The 19,802-nt window shown below is 44.5% G+C and overlaps 2 protein-coding genes across 7 annotated transcripts in view; one reads left to right on the forward strand and one right to left on the reverse strand.

The window, feature by feature from the left end:
• OXNAD1 (oxidoreductase NAD binding domain containing 1) overlaps window positions 1-17,940 on the forward strand; it is a 55,935-nt gene extending 37,995 nt beyond the window's left edge. For 2 of the 6 annotated variants that reach the window (XR_009211591.1, XR_009211593.1), the window contains 3 exons: window positions 155-339; window positions 6,556-6,769; window positions 14,640-15,523. Coding sequence is in view for 3 of the 6 variants with exons in the window: in XM_058433471.1 (XP_058289454.1) it covers window positions 155-309 (155 nt within the window). In the remaining 3 variants the exon portion in view is untranslated. Of the gene's footprint in view, window positions 1-154; window positions 3,518-6,555; window positions 6,796-14,639; window positions 15,524-17,541 lie in introns of those variants that run through there. The other 4 variants (XR_009211592.1, XM_058433471.1, XM_058433472.1 and 1 more) reach the window with 4 other exon arrangements.
• RFTN1 (raftlin, lipid raft linker 1) overlaps window positions 11,018-19,802 on the reverse strand; it is a 75,231-nt gene continuing 66,446 nt past the window's right edge. The window contains exons 10-11 of the mRNA XM_058433736.1: window positions 18,495-18,613; window positions 11,018-12,413 (exon numbers count right to left, since the gene is read on the reverse strand). Of these exons, the coding sequence (XP_058289719.1) occupies window positions 12,009-12,413; window positions 18,495-18,613 (524 nt within the window). The 3' untranslated portion in view covers window positions 11,018-12,008. The remainder of the gene's footprint in view (window positions 12,414-18,494; window positions 18,614-19,802) is intronic.

The following is a 19,802-nucleotide window of genomic DNA, read 5'->3' on the forward strand; positions in this document are numbered from 1 at the left end:
AGATGCCAATAGGAGCCATACTGTGAATGGCTTAAGAAGACTAGACTCACTGAACTTGCAAATAAACACTGTATCTGAATTGTGGTTAGTCCTTCCTCCTTTGTTGATACAACCTTGTCTGGCTTAATTTGGTGTTTATTCTGGTTTTTGGTAGAAGGAAGAATAACAGAGAAGGAGATAAGAGATCATATTTCAAAAGAGACTTTGTTCTATATTTGTGGCCCACCTCCAATGACAGACTTTTTCTCCAAGCAACTGGAAAACAACCATGTACCCAAAGAACACATTTGCTTTGAGAAGTGGTGGTAGGAGGCAGACAAAGACAGAAAAAATAAAGAGGTGAGATCTACTCAGGAAAGCTCCTGTCCTTTGTGGCATGATTAATTTTTTTTTTATCTCTACTTGAGTTGTCTTATTTTTTAAGGCTATAAACTTAGTGACCAGCTGGATAATAAAAGCCAGCTGGCAGACTTAAATGATAAACTTTTTGCAAAGACCTCAGTGATCAAACTATTTTTTACTATACTGATTTTCTTTTATTAACAACGATTTAATTGTCTCATGATGTACCATGATTGGTCAATGTAGATTTTTCTTTTGTCTTTAGGCAAAAAAAAGATATATACATATGTCTAATCATAGGAAAATGTGACTTTTGAGTATAAAATGTGGGCTAGCTTTAAATTGACAGCCATCTATATATCTTATGTTTAATGAAATTATAATTTAAATACAATCTTAATAATTTTACTTTGAAAATTCTTTTTATTTAATGCCTTTGTTTACTGTACCATGCCCTACAGTCTTATTTGGTCCATCAAAGTTAAGTTTGGACATGGAAAATTGTTAGGAAAACTGCTTTAGGGAGTTAAATATCCAGCATATTTGCTTTCTTGTTAATGAATATCCTAAGTGTGTATCCTGACTAATTGTTAGTTTCTTCTCAAATGAAACCCTTTCTGTGTCTTGGCTGTCTGCCTTAACGCTGTAGGAGGCAGCTTCTTGCTTGGGACAAAGGCATTGGTGATGTGTTCCATGTTGAATCTGCCTTCAGTGCCTGGGCTGGCTGGCTATGGAAATGTGCTTAGCATTGATTAGGGGGTAGAGAGCTGTTTCTAAATCCTGCTTTTCTACTTTTTATTTCACTCATTTGCCAGAGTTGTTCTTGGCACCAGCAGCTCCTTAACATATAGTTGTTGAATGAATGAAAGAAAGCAACTAATGTTTTAACTCCTTGCTAAGTCTGAGATTGGGAGGCAATCCCCTAGAGTGGATAGAAAGGATGGTGGAGCCTCATCCCAAAGCTGCTCTGATGAAACTGCTAGAAAGCAGATTGTAGTTCTTTGTTTCGATTTTTAAAAATCCAAAAGAAGTCCTGACTGAGGCCAGGCCATTCCTTTTATGACAAGTAGTCCTGGGCCCAAGGTTGCCTGCGTAGAGATCACAGGTGGGTGAAGGGAGCCTGGGAAGAAGGACAGATGAGTGCTGGAGACCTAGGAGCTCCAGTTGAGATTCTGTTCTGGAGCGGATGAGAGAAGACAGGTTACCCTTTCTTATCTTTGTTGTCGCAGGCCTCCCAGGGACTTGTGGGCTTGAACACATATGATTCATGGGACCTGAAGGTGACTCTAGCTTCTGCCCAGTTTTGAGTTTTGTCAAGTTTTAAGCAGAGATCATTTGTCAACTATTTTGATCCCAGATTTGAATTTGGGGAGGAAGGGAGCTATTGACCTGATGGGAATATCATAATCCATTCAAGGAAATGGTCATCAGTACCTCAGAGGTGAAGGGAATATGTGAAGCTCTGGATCACTACAAGGAGCCCTGACTTATCAATTGGCCCCAAAGTGCCCAGGCTGAGGGCATAGGAGCATGATGAGATGCAAGGATGTGGGATTATCAAGGGGCACTTCTACCAACTGGTGAAGGCAGTCTGCGGGGGAGGACCTCTAAAGGTATGGCGAAAGTACCTAACCCAGGCCTCTCTGCATCAGGAGTGGAGGTGCAAAGTGAGCATCTCCAGTGCAGCATGGGATGGGAAGATAGGAAGGTGTCGCCCACTGTCTCTGTTTAGCCAGCACCATGGCTGGCTGTGTGCCTGCTACTGTCAGAGAGCAAGGGTCACCTGTCCTGGAGATTCCAGCTTTGCCTGCCACCCTGTTGCTGACTCAGTATTGGCAGAATTGCTGAGATGGGCCAGGTCATCGCCTTTGGAGTGTTCATCCTTTCAGTGCCATTATTCTGGTGCTCAGTGCTGAAGAGCACTTTCTGGTCTAGCGAGAATGTCCTCTTGCTCTTGCCTGCCAGACCTGTCCAGATCTTTTTGGTACTTAAATTGAGCTAACTCCAGCCAGAGTGGCTTGGAATTCATAGTGCAGTGGCTCAGAGTATAGGCTCGAAAGCCCTTGAGCCAGATTGCCTGGGTTCAAATCTCACCTATACTACTTACTAGGTAGATGACCTTGAGCAAGTCACTTAACTGCTCTATGCCTCATTTAAAATTACACACTTACAACTACATGTAAAAGGGAGATGATACTGCTGCCTACCTACCTACCTGATAGGGCTGTTACGGGGATTGAAGGTGATCATACACGTAAAGTGCTTAGCAGAACACTGCATGAGTGTGTTGTCATTATTAATTTGCTATTCCTTGTCCTATTCAGAAAGGATTTCAAGAGGCTGGATGCCTTAGATGTGGTCTAACTTGAAACCTTCATGTGGGTGTGCGTCTGTCTTGTTTATTGCTGTGCCAGGCACAAAATAGGTATTTCATAAATATTTGTTATATGCTCAGAGTTGATGTGCTGGATTAAAGTGACTTCTTAAGGATCCTCTGGCTCTATGAGTTTGAAAAAATGTTTCTTCTTTTGACATGAGACCCTTTCACAGCCTACTCGAGAGACTAGGTTAGTCTGTTATTTGTATCTTTCTCAGATTTATATTTTTTCAAACATACAACAAAGTAGGGATAGTAAAATGACTTCTCGTGCATCCATCACCCAGCTTCCATGACTAGCAGCATTCTGTTTTTGTCAGCCCTCAGCTTCTTTGTGGGGGTGTTCTTGCTGGTGTGTTTTCAAGCAAAGCCTAGCAATTGTATCGTGTCACTTCTAAATTCTTCAGTATATATTTCTAACAGATACATCACCTCAGCACAACCACAATGTCATTATCATACCTAACACAAGTGACAATGACTCCTTAATATCCTCTAAGACCCTTCTGTGTTGTTTCCTCATGGCCTCAAAAGTCCGAATATTGCATTAGGTTAATGTCTTTTAAGTTTATTTTAATTAATGGCACACTCCTTACACCCCCTACACATATACATGGACACTTTTTTTCCCCCATGATTCATTTGTTAAAGAAACTGACTTATTTGTTCTGTAGGCTTTCCCACATTTTGAACCTGGCCTATTGTATCAGGGTGTTGCTTGATCCTCTCTCCTCTGTATTTCATGTAAACTGGTAATTAGATTTAGAACTTGTTTATATTCAGATTCAAGATTTTTTTTTGCAAGCCTATATTATAAAGTGGTGTGCTTCCTGCGGCATCACATGAGGCATATAATGTCTGTCCCACTTTTAATGCTAAGATGGATCAGTGGTTTCAGCATTTGTCAGCCTGATTCATCCAACATAGTGGTCTTCATCAAACTTTCGCCTAATTGTTTTAGCAGCCATTGATCATTGCCGATAGCTATTTTTTCATTAAGGATTAATTATCCATTTCTGTTATTCTTCCTGCATATATTGTCTGTGATTGTTCCATATAGAACTTTCCCTCATCAGCTTTGATTCCACTGAAATGAGTCTGTAAAGAAAAGGCAGGATTGATGCTTGATTTCTTTCCTTTTATTTATCAGTTAGCATACTATGAGTTGGTGCCTTAGCAACCTTTAGACGACCAGTGAGATTATTTAAAGTATCATTATGAACTCATGGCTTTTTATACATTTGATTGTTTTCATCCATTACAGTCAATTTTTTGATGTTCAGTTTGTTTTAGGTCGCCCCTGCTGTGTCAGTGGTTCACACTCAATCATGATGGTTGATGAGGTTCAGGGCTCTTAACATGTGCAAAAAGTTCTCTAATAAACAGGTAGGAGGAAAAGGAGATGAGTGTGGTGTTAAGAAGCCTCATGAAGAAAGTGTTTCATAGAGGATGGATTGGCTAGCTGTGTCATGCTGCTAATAGGACAGGAAAGATGAGGTCTGATGAGTGATCATTGAGCGGCCATTGATTTGGCAACTGGTCTGGTTGTTGGTGATCTTGATAAGACGGATGGTGGGGGTGAAAACAGTGAAATAGGTTTAGGAGCAATTGAGAGGAAATCAATTATAATGAATATAGATAATCGTTTTAAAGAAATTTAAAGAGAAGAAAAAAAGATGGAATGGTAGCTGGAAAGGGAAGTGGGGTCGAGAACATTTATTGTTCTCATCGGGTTGTTTTATTTTTTAAACTTTTTGTTTTGAAGTAATTTTAGATTTACAGAAGAGTTGCAAAGACAGGGTTCCTCTATATCCTTCATCCAGCTTCCCCAAATGTTTAACGTAGTTGTGGTATATTTATCAAAACTAGGGAATGAACAGTACAGCTAAGTTGGTACAGTACTATTAACTAAAGCAGTTTTTTTTTTGTTTTAAGAGGAGTGAAATAACAGCCTGATTGTGTGAAAAACCATGAAAGAGTAATTCAGTGGGACTCGGGGAAGTGACACCTTCTAGAGGATGATGTATTAACTGTCATTTATTGAGCATCTGCTATGTGCAGTCACTGAGCTAGACATTGAAGATGGGAAAGTATAAGACAAAGGTTATCTTAGGAGCAAGTTAAATACTTTGGGAAACTTTTTTTTTTTTTTTTTAAGTAAGTCTAAGTGATAGAAGGTATCTTCTGGAAATAACTTGAGTTACACATTGAGAACATTTCGACAAAATTGAAAGTGGAAATGCTCTGTGGGAAAATATTTTTTTGCACCTATCACTGTTTGAAAGAGAAGCTATAGCAAATGGATGACTGGGTGAGTCACTGGAATGATGGATCTTAGGGGCCCAGGGGTAGCAGAGTGGGAAAGGCTGCACCCATGCTCTGGCTGCACCCATGCTCTGGAGGGTAAGAGTATTGTTATATGGGACTCACAGCACAAACACGTGTACATGCAGTGATTGTCAAATGATCCAAGGGCATGTCTCGTCGCTCCTATTTTTTTTTTTTCCTGTCTGAATGGAAAACAGCAATTTCCTCCATTCCTGGTTATTGCAGATGATCTGATAATTTAACCTGAGAGCCATTATTTCATTTTATTTAATTGTAAAACTCAAAAGAAGTATACTGTTCTCATCTTAAACAGTAAGATATCTGGTCTTTAATATTACTCTTTCTTAAATTACAATAAGCTAGCAGTGTGGTGATGACATGTAGATACCTCCTAATGTGCCATAAAATCAAGGCATGCATTTTAAAGTGTTTTGTGCCCAGAAATCCAAACTTTTATAGTTGAGCAGCCATCTTCATCTGGTCTGTTCTGAATTCCTAAAACCTGCAGGAGCTCATCAGCCTAACCTGGCCCCTTCCAGCTCACCCCCATGTCCTATTTTGCTATATTTGAGCATAACAAGATTTTGTCTCTTCCTTTTTAAAAATTAATTACCTAATAAATATGACCAAAAATTGTTAAATAATTTTTGATTAATTACCTAATAAATGTGACCACAAATATTAAATAAAATTATATAGATTAAAATGCTGAAGTTCTCTTCTCCCCCATCCTATTCCCTTGCCTAGAAGGAACCTCTGTATAAAAAACTTGCTGGGTATCCTTTTAGAAATTTTATGGTATATTAATCTTGTATACATATACAACTGTGTGTACCTATACAACTATGTATCTCATTCTTTTAACACACTTCAAATTCTTGGTATATACCATAATATATTTAACCATATCTCCATGATGGACATTTAAATTGTTTGGAGTTTTTGGCTATTACAAGCAATATTGCAGTAAACCTGTTTGTATAATTTTTCTGCACATAATCCTGTGGAATTACTAGAAGTGCCATTTCTGAATAAAAAATTGACTAGTATTGCCAAGTTACCCTATAAAATGCCTAATCAGTTTATATTCTAATAGGGTATGAAAGTGCCCATTTCTGGCCAACATTAGATACCCTCAGTCTCATACTTAAGTATTTTTTTCCCCAATCAGTTAGATGAAAGGTGATTTTTTTTAACAATTTTGATTGTTCCATAGCATTTTTTTTTTCCTAAGGTATTTTAGCCATCCTTATTTCTTGTTTTCAGAATGGTATATTCCTGTTGTATATCCATTTTGATATCTTACTGATTTATAACCCTTTATAAAAATAGAATGAGTGCTAATCCTTCGTTATGTATATTACAAATACATATTTTTTTCCAGTCTGTGACCAGTTCCTGAATTCTGTTTGTTGTAACTTATAACAGTTTTAAAGTTATATATAATCATATATGTTGGTCTTTTCCTTCGGCTTTTATGGATATATTTTCTTCTGATACTTCTATAGAATAAAACTCCAATTAGGCCTGTCTGTCTTAGAGACTATAGGAGCCCAGAGAGAAGAAACAACAAATGAGGCAGATTGGTTGGCTGTGTGGGATGGTGGGAGGAACATGACACCAGGCTTCAAGAGACCTACATCATGCCCATTCTACAACTTGTTTCCTGTGTGACTCATTCCACCTCTCTCTGAAACCTGCTTTCCTTATCTGTCGCCGCAGGTAGGACTATGCAATTTAAAATTCCTTTCAGCTTTACCTTTCTATAATTTCATGATAGAAAAATGGGCCTTAGAGATCAAGGTTGACTATACTGAGAGATGTCTAAGGAGTATCTTAACTGTCTTCAAATATTTTACTGATTCTTGGAATGACTATTGTTTGTTTGTATCTCTGGGGTTGACAGAATAAGAAGACATTGTCTTGGACTGAAGCAAGGGAAAAGTTTGGTTTGATACAGAGGACTTTTGGACTATACTGCTGATTAAATTCTGGAGTCAGGGCTCAAGAGAAATAGTGGAATTACCGTTAGTAAGAAATAAAACTGACATTTGCCCATTGGGGCTTAAGGTGTACTTGACTGAGATAGGGACTGAACTGATAGTTCCCCAGGTTCATAAAAAGGAAGCGTTATAGACAGTTATTAACTTAGGCATTTTGTGGATCTAGAAACTGGTAAGTTTGCTAGTTGTTCTTTCTTCTAAGGTGATTCTCTTTTTTTCATTGAACAATCAACAAGATAGGAGGTACCCAGGACTGAAGGTTCATGAAATCAGAGGTCCATTATAGGAAGCATTTTAATGTTCACCCTAATAAGTGAAATATATTTCTTACTATCTTTAAGCCTTTATATTATTTAGAGGCCACAGAAAAATCCAAATCCAAATCCAAACTGAACTTAATGACTAGTGAGCAACATATTTAAATACACAAGTATAAGTTTTACCACATTAAAGGATGAAAAGCCAGTCAGCAACATGGGATCATGTTTTAAAACTGTCTCTGGATGAATGAATATCTTTACTCTTTCTTCAGGACCCAGTCCTTACAGTTGACAGCCAGGGTGGTTCTCCACCAATTCCTGGCTCAGGGCTTTGCTGGAATTGCCAACATTACCATTAGAAATCATTTGGGGCTGGGCGTGGTGGCTCACGCCTGTAATCTCAGCACTTTGGGAGGCCAAAGTGGGCAAATCACCTGAGGCCGGGAGTTCAAGACCAGCCTGAACAACATGGAGAAACCCCGTCTTTACTAATAATGTAAAAATTAGCCGGGCGTGGTGGCGCATGCCTGTAATCCCAGCTACTCGGGAGACTGAAGCAAGAGAATCGCTTGAACCTGGGAGGTGGAGGTTGTGGTGAGCCGAAATTGTGCCATTGCACTCCAGCCTGGGCAACAAGAGCGAAACTCCGTCTCAAAAAACAAAAAAATCATTTGGGAGAATTCCCAAATTCCCACTCTGCCCGTCAGACCCAAGACAGATAGTTTCCTTTGCACTCCCACATGCATACCATGGCACCTCCCCAAGAGCTGCTGCTTTCTGTTGCCACACAACTCCCTCCCTCCCAAAAAGACATAGTTCTTTGGATCTTTTTTACAAATTATTATATATATTTTTTCAAGACAGAGTCTTGCTCTGTCATGCAGGCTGGAGTGCAGTGGCATGATCTCGGCTCACTGCAACTTTTGCCCCCCCGGGTTCAAGTGATTCTCCTGCCTCAGCCTCCCGAGTAGCTGGGATTACAAGCATGTGCCACCACGCCTAATTTTTGTATTTTTAATAGAGACGGGGTTTCACCATGTTGGCCAGGCTGGTCTTGAACTCTTGACCTGGCCTCTTTGGGTCTTAAGAAAGGTATAAATACTTTACTTTTAGTGACTTCGTCTAATGTTGAATGTGTCAAACTCTGAAAACTAATCCATGCAAGAGGTTTTGGAAAAGTTCCAGGCAATATCACTGGAGTATTTATTACTCTGAGGAAATGCCTTTGATAAGGACAGGGTTGGTAGCTTCAATCCCTCCCTCATTCCCCAGTCATTTGCAAAATCCAGTCACTTTTGCTTCTGAATAACTCTCAAATCTGTCCCCTTCTTTGCTAAGATTCAAGCCAACAGCCCCCACCTGGACTAAAGCACTGGCCTCTGCAGCATCTCTGGGATCCCTGCATTTTCCTCATTCAGCAGCCAGAAAGATGTTTTAAAAAATGCAAATCTGATGTCATTTCCCTGCTTAAAACTGTTCAGTGGCCTCCTATTAACCCTTACAACAAGGACCAGAATCCTTACCATGGTTCCCGAGGCCCTTCTGCATTGCTGTCTTCTCAGCACCTAGCACAGTTGTGTAGGAATTTTAAAATGTGTATCTGTTTAACAAATCATTTGATCCCCTCATGCCCACATAAATGCACAGGTCTCTCCCGTAGCCTGGCTTCCTCTGCTGGAGGGACGTGCCACTGTTTTGCAAGGGCTGGGGAAGCAAGCACCAGCCAGGTTCAGAGAGCCATTCGTCTGCAGCCAGGGTTCGTTTTCTTAGTCTAGCCACTGAAACGATTGTTATCAACAGGAACCTGTGGTGAACATCACTTTGCTTCCTTCTCTGGCAACAGCTGCCTCAGAAACCCAGCCAAAGGCTCATTGGGTCTTGTCCTTAGATCTCATGTCCACACACTTCCCTGTTCAAAACTCTAGGAGCCAGGTACAGGAAACCCAGCCTCTCCTGGGAAGCTGCATCAGTGGTTTTGGCGGGTCATAGTGCAGGCAGAGCACTAATCACCAGGGGCCCACCCTGCACTACACTCATGCAGTTGGCTTCCAGCACTTCCAGCCGGGCTCTTGGAAACAAGATCTGTGGCAACAACTGGAAGTCAGTGCCGAGCTTCTCCTGGCCACACACACCAGTCATCCTCGCCCTTCCCGTCTTGCACAGTCCTTTCAGGACTTGATCTTCAATCTTAGGCTGCTGTGAGCCCTAGCAGGACAGAGCCCAGACTGTGTGCTCCCTGCAGCACAGTGCCCCTGTGCCAGCTAGGAGCTCAGCTAGAGTGGGTTGCACGAGTCATGAGTTTTGGGTCAACCTATTCCTACTAATAAGCACTGTTTACACTTGAGAGCTATTCCTGAAAGATTTTGTGGTTTAGAGAGGGCCATGATGAATATGTTTAGAGTACTGATAAAATGTGCTTCATAAGAAATAAATTAGAATGCCTCCTGCTAATGTATTTGGAAGCTGCTCCCATCAAGCATCAGCAACTCTAGTGAAGCATGGTCAACCTGGAGATCTGAAAAATTCAGACAGGCATTTGACTAATGTTTACCTTTTTGTTACTTATAAAACATTGATAAATAATTTAAGACTTTATTATTACAGTATTTCTGTTAAGATGGGACATACTACACTTCAGTAGCCAATAACTCTCAAAATCTCAGTGGTTCACCTTAGCAAAGGTTTATTTAACGCCCATGTCAAGATCCATCTTTTTTTTTTTTTTTTTTTGACAGGATCTTTTTCTCTTGTCCAGGCTGGAGTGCAGTGGTGTAACCACAGCTCACTGCAGCCTCAACCTCCTGGGCTCAAGCAATTCTCTCACTTTAGCCTCCCAAGTAGCCGGTACATGTACCACCACACCCAGCTGATTTTTTTTTTTTTTTTTGTAGAGGCAAGTTCTTGCTATGTTGCCCAGGCTGGTCTCGAACTCCTGACCTCAGGTGATCGGCCCGCCTCAGCCTCCCAAAGTGCTGGGATTACAGGCATGAGCCACCACGCCTGGCCTACAAATGTTTTATTTTAATAAACTTGCAAAGGGAAAAGACTTGCCTCATTTATTTACTTAAAAGCTTGGAAACGGCCGGGCGCAGTGGCTCATGCCTGTAATCCCAGCACTTTGGGAGGCCGAGGCGGGAGGATCACGAGGTCAGGAGATCGAGACCATCCTGGCTAACACAGTGAAACCCCGTCTCTACTAAAAATACAAAAAATTAGCCGGGCGAGGTGGCAGGCACCTGTAGTCCCAGCTACTCGGGAGGCTGAGGCAGGAGAATGGCGTGAACCCCGGGGGGCGGGGCCTGCAGTGAGCCGAGATTGCGCCACTGCACTCCAGCCTGGGCAACAGCAAGACTCTTGTCTCCAAAAAAAAAAAAAAAAGCTTGGAAACAATGTTAGACATTGATGTAAGGTTTTTTGCTTATTTTAAAAAGGTATTTGTCTCCACCATCCCAGAAATGGGAGGTGGCTGTACCCCCTACTTACCTGGTGGCATCTGAGTTCCACTTGCCATCTCTTTCTACAAATGACGAGAAGGCACAGCACGCCTACCTTGCTCTGCAGCTTTCAGTGGGAACTTTGTCTTCCTCCACCACGTCATCATGCTGCCAGGAGTTAGAAACTTATAAAGAGTGAGTGGGGGGTGTGGGCTGGAGTCCTTTGGACATGAGGCCAGGACTGTTCCTAGTGACATGATAAACACTCACTCCTCACGGTGCACTAACTCATAGATGATTTATTGCCGTAAGTAACTAAACAAGAGAAGAGACAGGCTGTGGGTTTGGTCAAGACAATCAGCATTCCCTCTCCAAGGTTCGCCAGTTGCATCTACGTAAAGCCTTAATACTTTCTGGACGATATAAACACATGATAGACACAGCATACATGGGTAACAACTTGACCAATGTTACACTGATTAAAATAGCACATTAACAAGGGCGCTAGCCAGTCCCGATGCCCTGAAATGACAGAAGTAATGTGTGTTTGTATGATGTGCTGAATACAAAACCTTTAAAAACAACTTTTTGGCATTAATACTAACACAGAATACTTCCTTGAACATTCTGCAAGAGTAGGTGCAGACACAGAATTACTTCTTCATTTCCAGATTACCAGTATCTATAGGACTATTTTGAGAAAAGCTGGGAGGCGGAGCACCTCCCCTCCCCGATATCATTTTCTTTGTCAAAGCAGAAGAGTCGAAGGGGTTTAGGTGGAGGAGGGCAGCTGACAGGGCTCCTGGAGTTGTTAAGTCACCAAGTAGCTGCAGGGGATGGACACTGCCCCACACGATGTGGGATGAACAGCAGCCTTGGTTTGTAGCCCAGGGTGTCCATGGATTTGACCCGAATGCTCCCTGGAGGCCCTGTGGCGAGGACAGGCACTGGATGGTCCAGACCCTCTGGCTGGAGGAGTGGTGGAGCCAGGACTGGGCCTTCAGCCATGAGGGCTAGAAGAAATAACCTGACCTCTTGCATTCTAACACTGGGTCATTAATGACACCTTTCCAGTGGATGTGCAAAAACCAACACTGTCAGGAACCTGGCCCTGGGAGGGCTCAGGTGAGCTCACAAGGAGAGGTCAAGCCAAGCCAAAGGGTAGTTAACACACAACACCAGGGAAACCAGCCCCCAAACCAGCTGTTGGTAAGATGCCTTGGGTTTGGCAACTCACCTAGTTTTAGCACAAATTGCCCGAGACTCAGTTTTCTTCAACCGTACCAAGCTCTCTGACTTCCTCAGCATCCCCGTCCCTAGCATCCTCTCCAGGATTGGAGTGCCCAGTGCAAACCCCCCCCAGGGCCCTGCTGTGGCTGGCAGGACCATTCTGCACAGCCTCACCCTCCACACCCACCCCACACAGCCCCCCACCAGGGGACAGCTGTTCTCCCTTGTCCTCTTGGACAGGGCCCTTCATCTCCTCAGAGACTCCACCCTCCTGCTGCTGTCCCGAAACACAGTTTCCCATGTCTCCAGCTTTGGAAGACTGGTCTTCTAAATTCTTCTCATTTTCTTCTGCTTGTTGTTTGTCTCTGGCACTGAGTTTACCTTTCGATTTCCTCATCTGCCTGTTGTGCATCTCTTCTCTGGAGAATCGCCACTGAAACTAGAAATCAGAGAGGATGGGGATAAATAACAAGCCTCCGGGAACGCAGAGCTTCACCCGAAGCCTTGTTTGCATTCATACCCACACCATGTCTGAGTGAGACAAACAATTCCCAGCATCCTCCAGCCAGGCAGTACAGGCACCAAACTTGAATTGCACACAATCACATCACACCCACTCCAAGGGCCTGCACCACGCCTTCCAGGATGTATATTTTAGATGTAGATTTCAGGTTCTGTGGGGGCAGAGCAGTATTTCTTTTGACTGGCTCCATACCAAAGGCCCATATAGGAAAGGGCTCCTGAAGTCCTATCATTTGGAGGGCCAGGATGGAGAGGAGATGTGAGGCCTGCCCCCAGTAAGAGCCAGAGCTGCAGCTACTCATTTCCATTCTGAGCAGGCTGAGGATTATCAGGCACGGGGCTGGCATTCTCTCACTCGGTCACCTGAGTAAGGCAGGACCCAGAACACGGGGCAGACACTGTGCTGTACCACTCAGATCCCCCTACAGGACTGGCGGGCCCGCTCCCCAGCTAGGCCGATAGCCCTTTGCTGACCACCACCTCACAGAAGGTCACACCAGGGCAACCTACAACCAATGACTGCCCCAGGTAGGATACAACAACCCATTTCCTGATCTCAATTTGGGATAACGCAAACGCCATCCCAGCTCCAAGCCAACCTGGGGGATTGTGACTGCATCACAGCCCAAATTCTCCCTCTCCCCGCTCCTGTACCGACAAGTGTTCCTAAGGTAACTCCCTCTAAAAACTTCCAAATCTCAGAGGCCTCTTCCCAGGGGGCCCAACCTGAAACCAAGCATTTCCCGGTGTGACAGGGAAGTCAGAGGCTCAGAGTCCCAAGGTCACGCGGCCAGTAATAGAGTTGGGCAACAACCAGGGTCTCATCAAATCTCTGGAGCAAGACCACCCAAGAGAGAGCCCCAGCTCCACCACTGACTGGCCAAGTTTCTCAATCTGAATTTCTCATCTCAGTGGCCCAGAGTGCACATGAGGTTTTAGTTTTCAGTTCCCAGCATGGCCACTTCTTGTGCTTCAGCTGCATCTCATTGGTTTCACCAAATATGCACTTAAATCTTCTTCTATATAGTTGAAAGAAAAAGGGAGCTCTCGGTTCCTATGATTTCTGGCTGGGCTAGAGAGAGGAGCCCAGGAATGCAGTTGCACCATCAGTGGGAAATGATTTCTTAAGGCTTTAGCATGTTGTAAATCATTCTGAGCGCTTTGCTAGGAAAAACCAAAAATGTGCTATGTAAATGTTTAAAAATCTGCCATTTTTGTAGTTTTCCACTGTAGAGATCTATTTCCTCAGATAAAACATTTGCCTAAATACAGAATTCTGAGATTTAATACATTATAGGATTCTTGGATTTAGCACCTTTTAGATAAGAATGGTAATAGAATGTTCCATTAAAGTAGAGAAACATGAGTGAAATACATGTTGAGGTTAGGATTTAACATTTATCTGGTCCTTTCACACCCTGTATCCCCCAAAATCCCCAAATGAGTTCACTTACAATGTTGGATGGGTTTCTCCTTTGACCTCTTTTGAAATGTCTCATACTATAGCTGACAGACTTCCCCTAGGAGATGGGTGGAGCTTCTTCCACCCAAACTGTGAGGATCCCAATAATGGAACCACTCTGTAGGCTAAGTGGTGTCTCAGACCCACCTCCTACTTCAGCCGAGCCTGCCAGGCAGGCATCTCGAGGCTCCAAACCCACCAGAGGAGGCCACTGATTTTAGCCCTCAGCATGACTGTGGCTGCCTCCACGAAGCCTCCATAGTTTCCAGGCACCGTGTTATGGTTCGTAACTGCTGCCCTGTGTTAGGCAGCTGCCGTTGCATTTTAATTCCAGCCCAAATGTAAGAGTCTCTCCTTTTTTTAAATGGATGTTCCAAAACAGTCAGAGCCTCTTCACATTTTATATCATTTTACGTGTTTTTAGAAAAGGACCAGTGAAGCCTACCTGTGTAATATAGTACTCTGAGAGGCAGTCGGCTCTCAGGGAAGTCAGAGGAAGTTTTACTGTTGCCAAAAAAGTGGTGATTGTTTTGGCTAAGCGGCCTTAAGTGCTAAAATGTCAAAGCATTATAGTATGGGTTCAAATCCTAGTGCTGACACTCGTTAGCTGTCAGTCTTTAGGCAGGTTATGAATCTGAGTTTCAAGTTACTTATCTGTAAAATGGTTGTCTCTACCTCCAGGGCTGTGGTGCACACCTCCAGGGCCCCATTCATATTGTATTTGATGTGAACAGCGTCCTCTGCTGTTGTGCAGTGTACAACTGAGGACAATTCCACCAAGTGCTAGACCTTCCATCTAATATGAGCCCAGTTGCCCTCTCAGGGGCTGCTCTTGCTAAAAACAGAGCTTCCATAGTTTCCTCTGGATGCCTGGCCATATCCAGTTTCCTGTAGAAGATCACATCTTGTTGATCTGCTGATATAATACAAAACGAGAACACAAATGGTAGAAAACAACAAAAACTGTTTCAGATCCCAACAATTCAAAAAGGAGACGTCTCAGAAAGCAAGAGGAGGCCTGGACTGTGCCAGATTTCAGTTGAGCCTCTGAGGTGAGCTCTAACATCCACACCACTTAAAGGCAGGCAAGTCCAGCCTGGGGAATGGACTCCATGTTTTGAGTAGGACCGGGGGAGTCTCTGAGCTTAACCAGCAAGCCGCAGATAAAACAGGCTGCGCTGAGTTGGGGGCCTTCCCAAGCCAGAGCATCTGTGGCAGTTGGGTGTGTCACCAAATCCAATTAGCCGCCCAATTCAGCAATAACTGAAAGAAAAAAAGAAATCCTTCACTTTACAGCAGTGTGTGTCCAGAGTTCCATGTCAGCAGGAGCCAATGGATTTAATTTGCACATTTAAAAAACTGCCCATGATGTGTCCACTTCAAGTAGTTTAGCTGGAAGGAAGTCTTCTCCTGAATTGTAGAAATCACTTACTCCCTTTGAAGGAGTTTAATACTTGCCTTGAAAGTCACACGCACGTACACAGAGGTTTCTTTCCAATGCTGAAAAGTCTTGATTAGAAAATTCTATCCATGTTGCTGATTAAAAGAGGACTAAATATGCCACATCCTCAGTGTGCCAATCTTGCAGTTTCTTTTTTTAAGTTTTAATGCTAGACATACTATGTCCTCGCTAAGAAGTTGATTACTCATTCATTGATTCAACAGGTATCTGTTGAACACCAACTAAAATCTGTGTACACAACACAGGAAAAAGGTCTTTGCTCTTGTGGAGACTATGTCTGACTGCCTGGAAAGGATAAAATAATGATCACAAATAACTAAAAGCCCAGAGGAGAGCTCTGAAGGAGAAGAACGTGGTTCTTTTCCAGTGTAGTACAAAGGAGTCTGGTTTGGTATAAAAGGAGACAGCACTGTCCTGAGAAAAGGATGCTCCAGTAGAGCTAGAAAGGAGGAGAATGTCCTTGGCAGAGGGGACACAGAAGAACTGGAGGCCACAGAGAATGGGAGGCTGGCAGAGGAGGTAAGAGGGACCAGATCCCTTGGGGCCTTGAGGGCCACAGTACTGATTTCCATTTTTGTCTTCAGAGTCATACAAAACTAGAACTCCTTTGAGCAGTGGGATGACAGGATTCAAGTTGCCTTTTTAACAGATCACTTGGGCTCTGAATAGAGAACCTATTTGAAGGGGATATCTATTATTAGGAGACTGGAGTAGCTGAGGCAAGTGATGGTAGAGAGAAGTGGAGGGATTCCAGAGCCTCCGGGACCTAACACAGATGGGTCTTAAGGATAGATTGAATATAGGGGAAGGAGACGGGAGGGTCAGCAGGGACAGCCCCTAAGGTGTGATGCCATTCCTCTAGATAGGGTGGCAGTTGGCCAGGTGGGTGAGGTATGGGGAGGGGGAGAGTCATAGGTTTGCTCGAGCCACAGGATGGATGGAGCTGGAGTCTTGGGGTGCAGTGAGGGCTGAAAATGCAGGCGGAATGGTCACTGGCACAGAGGTGGTGAAGGAGATTTTCTAAGGAAGAGGCGAGAGTGAAGGGAGAAATGGGGCTGGGTCTGAACCCTGAGAAACTTAGTGGGAAACCAAGAGAATGAGGTGGGAAAGAACCAAGAGAAAAGCTGCTTCAGGGAGTGGGGGTGGTTCCAACGTCCGGGCCGCAAGAGCTCAAGTATGATGAGGACTAGATGGAGTGACCCTCGGTCACCAGGGGACACAGGCCTGTGGGAGCAGGACACTGACCCTTGTCAGCTGAGGAGTGAGGAGGGGACACCTAGTGCAGAAGATTCTTCCAAGGAGTCTGGCTGTGAAGCCCCCTCTCTGGAGGACTCCCATCTGTGAGGTGACCCAGGGGGTCTTGTGTAGAACAAGTGCTCCACACCAGTCACCTACAGTCTTGGAATGAGGCAGGAAATAATTAGGTACATGGAAAGAGAAAGCAGTCCACTCAGATGAGTACAGCTGCTCGGGATTAGAAGTTTTTACTGACTGAAAAAACAGTGGGTCCCATCCTCTCTGAATTTTCCCTGAGGAAAGTCAGTTCTACCTTATTACAACAGCTTTTACAAATCTACCTCTAAAATCTCCCTGCCGACTCAAGTTTCCACTGACTTGTCCCCCTGCATGCGATGCCATGACCTTCACACCCACATCCAACCACATGTCTCTCCTTTGGAATCTGTGTGCCCCACCACCAGGAACCTGTTAGGCAAAGGTGGCACCATCTCCCTCAGTAAGGCTGCAGCGGGTGTCTGTCAGCATCTGATGGGCCCTGTGTGTGCTGCATGTTGAATGTCGCACTTGCTGAATGCATGCAGTTCCCGTGAGCCTGTGGCTGAGCTGAAACTGACAGTGCTCTGCAGCCGATCCATCTTCCAGCTGGTGGCTGCCTGCTCCTGGTGGTTGATGGTGGGCTGGCAGTTGCCTTCTGGTCCATTGTGCCGTCACCTGTCACATTACACCTTCAGAGCCTGGAGAAAGACCTTCCTCCACACTCCAGCCCATCTGGCTTCAAGTCACCATTGCTTTGGCACTCCTTCCACAAGTGGGCTCCCCCTGGAGTTGTTGGCTGGTGAGGGGCTGCTCCAATCTGTTCATTTACTTGATGCTCCTTCCCAGGGCTCTGTGTCCAAAGAACATGAGGAACCAAGCGTGAGGAATGCAGGAGTGATGCCAAGAGTGCGGAGCCGAGCAGGTCAGGCAGGCCCTGCCGAGAATGTGGCCTCAGCCATCAAAGGTGCAGTGAGCTGAATCCAGGTGATGCCTGACTCAGGCTTTGGTGGGTCCACTCGACTCACTGGCCTCTTCCCCAGCAACTGGTGAAAATGTCCTCAGGAAAAGCACCACAGGCTGCTCAGGGCGGTGGGGGAAGCATCAGAATCATCTGGCACAAGGGTTGCCGACACTTGCACCTCGTACAACCCTTATGCTTAACCTTCAGGAATCACAGAGAAGACTCTGAGAAGGTCAGTCTCTGTGCAACTGTTTCTAGGGTAGTTCAGAGTCCAGAGAGGGGGAAAGGGCCCTGGGGATCTCTGAGGACAGCCTGGCCTGAGGACTTGCTGCCACAGGCTACGGCTAACATCACCAGCTGTCACACAGAGGCCTTTGAGATTTTGGCAGGGTCTCTGCTCAGATCCCCACACTTTTAATGTCCTAAGGAATCTTAACAGGGCAGGCCAGAGCTCCAACTAGCTGATAATGAGATTAAGACACAAAGAAGCTGGCCATGCGCTAGAGCCATCCCCACCCCATGGTTAGGCTGCAGCTGACTTCGTGCCCTTCTTTTCATCCTAGTGGGAATATCTGACAGGCTGGAGCCTCCAGAAGAGCCTCTCTCCTCCATCCTTCTGGCCTGCCCACCAGGACAATGGTAGACAAGGCCCTCCAGTCCCCTCAGCTATCCTGTTTTAGCAGCCTGAGATGTGATTCGGGTTGCCAGGGGCTCAGGTGTTCCTTGGGCTCTGAGCCCTTGGAAGCTGGAGCAGGCTGCCCCCTCAAATACTGCAGAAAATCCACTGAAGATGAAGCCCTGCTGAGGAAAACCTAGGAAGGCCATCAAAGTCTCTTACCTTCGATTCCTTCTTCTTGATTTTCTGAGGTAGACACGGTCTCTGAAGAAAGACAATCTGCTTGGTGGATACACTCCCCTCACTGTAACACACGGAGCTGAGAATGAGCCACTTTATGCCTTAGAGGAACCCAAAACCCGACGCAGATGTTGCCATCCCTAATTTCATCAAAGCAGACCACCCACAGGATTATGATAGGTTAGAAGAGGCACCTGCTCTACTCTCCCGCTCCCAGGCCATCCAACCTTGCTTCCAAGGGGCTACCTCAGATGCCCAACAAAAGCTTTTTGGGTATCCCTACAAAGTCAGCTTCCTAGCTGGACATGCCCATTCCCTTAATGGGAAGTAACAGCATCTTGGCCAAATGAGGACACTGGCTGCTTCAGTGGATCTCAAAGGGGCAGGGGCCTCTTCCAAATCTGTCTCTGGTAATGATGGGCAGGTAGATAAGGACCTGCGTGATGAGCTCAGCCCTCCAGCTGCTACAGGACAGTGGACAGAGGTGATGGCTGCACCCAGGGTCTAAGCCGTGCATGGCTCCTGCAGGCACACCAAAGACTGTGCAGCACCAGGCAGGCCCTGCAAGGCAGTGCCTGTTAACCAGCTCTGGCTCACATGAACAAAACAGGCGAGGGAGGGGCGACTCGTATCTTATAATACAGTGAATACTCTCTTCCCAGGAAGGCAGGACCTGGAGCTCCCTTTAAAGATGATAGAAGTATTGTAAAGAAGATCACCGTTTTTTTTCCCCCTGCTTCCACCCTTCTGATGATTTTGTATTTTATTTTTAATTTACAAATAATAATTATATATTTATGGGGTAGAGTGTGATATTTTGATATATGTTTACAATGTGGACTGATTAAATCAGGCTACTTAACAAATCTATCACATCACATACTTAGCATTTTTTGTGGTGAAAACATTTAAAAGCTACTCCTTTAGGAATTGTAGAATATACAAGGCATTGTTGTTTATAATAGTCACCATTCTGTGCAATAGATGACCAAGGCTTATTCCTCCTAACTGAAACTTTGTACCCTTTTATCAACATCTCTCCTTTGCCCCATCCGCCCCACTCCCCAGCCTCTGGTAAACACCATTCTACTCTCCACTTGTATGACTCAACTTTTTTAGATTCCACGTATGAGAGAGATACAAGGTATGTCATTCTGTGCCTGGCTTATTTCACTTAGCATAATGTCTTCCAGGCTCATCCTTGTCATAAATAACAGAATGTCCCCGATCCCCCCTTTTAAGGCTGCACAGTATTCCATTGTGTGTGTGTGTGTGTGTGTGTGTGTGTGT

Source organism: Hylobates moloch, unplaced genomic scaffold (genome assembly GCF_009828535.3).
Source record: "Hylobates moloch isolate HMO894 unplaced genomic scaffold, HMol_V3 SCAFFOLD_22, whole genome shotgun sequence".
NCBI classification, from domain to species: domain Eukaryota; kingdom Metazoa; phylum Chordata; class Mammalia; order Primates; family Hylobatidae; genus Hylobates; species Hylobates moloch.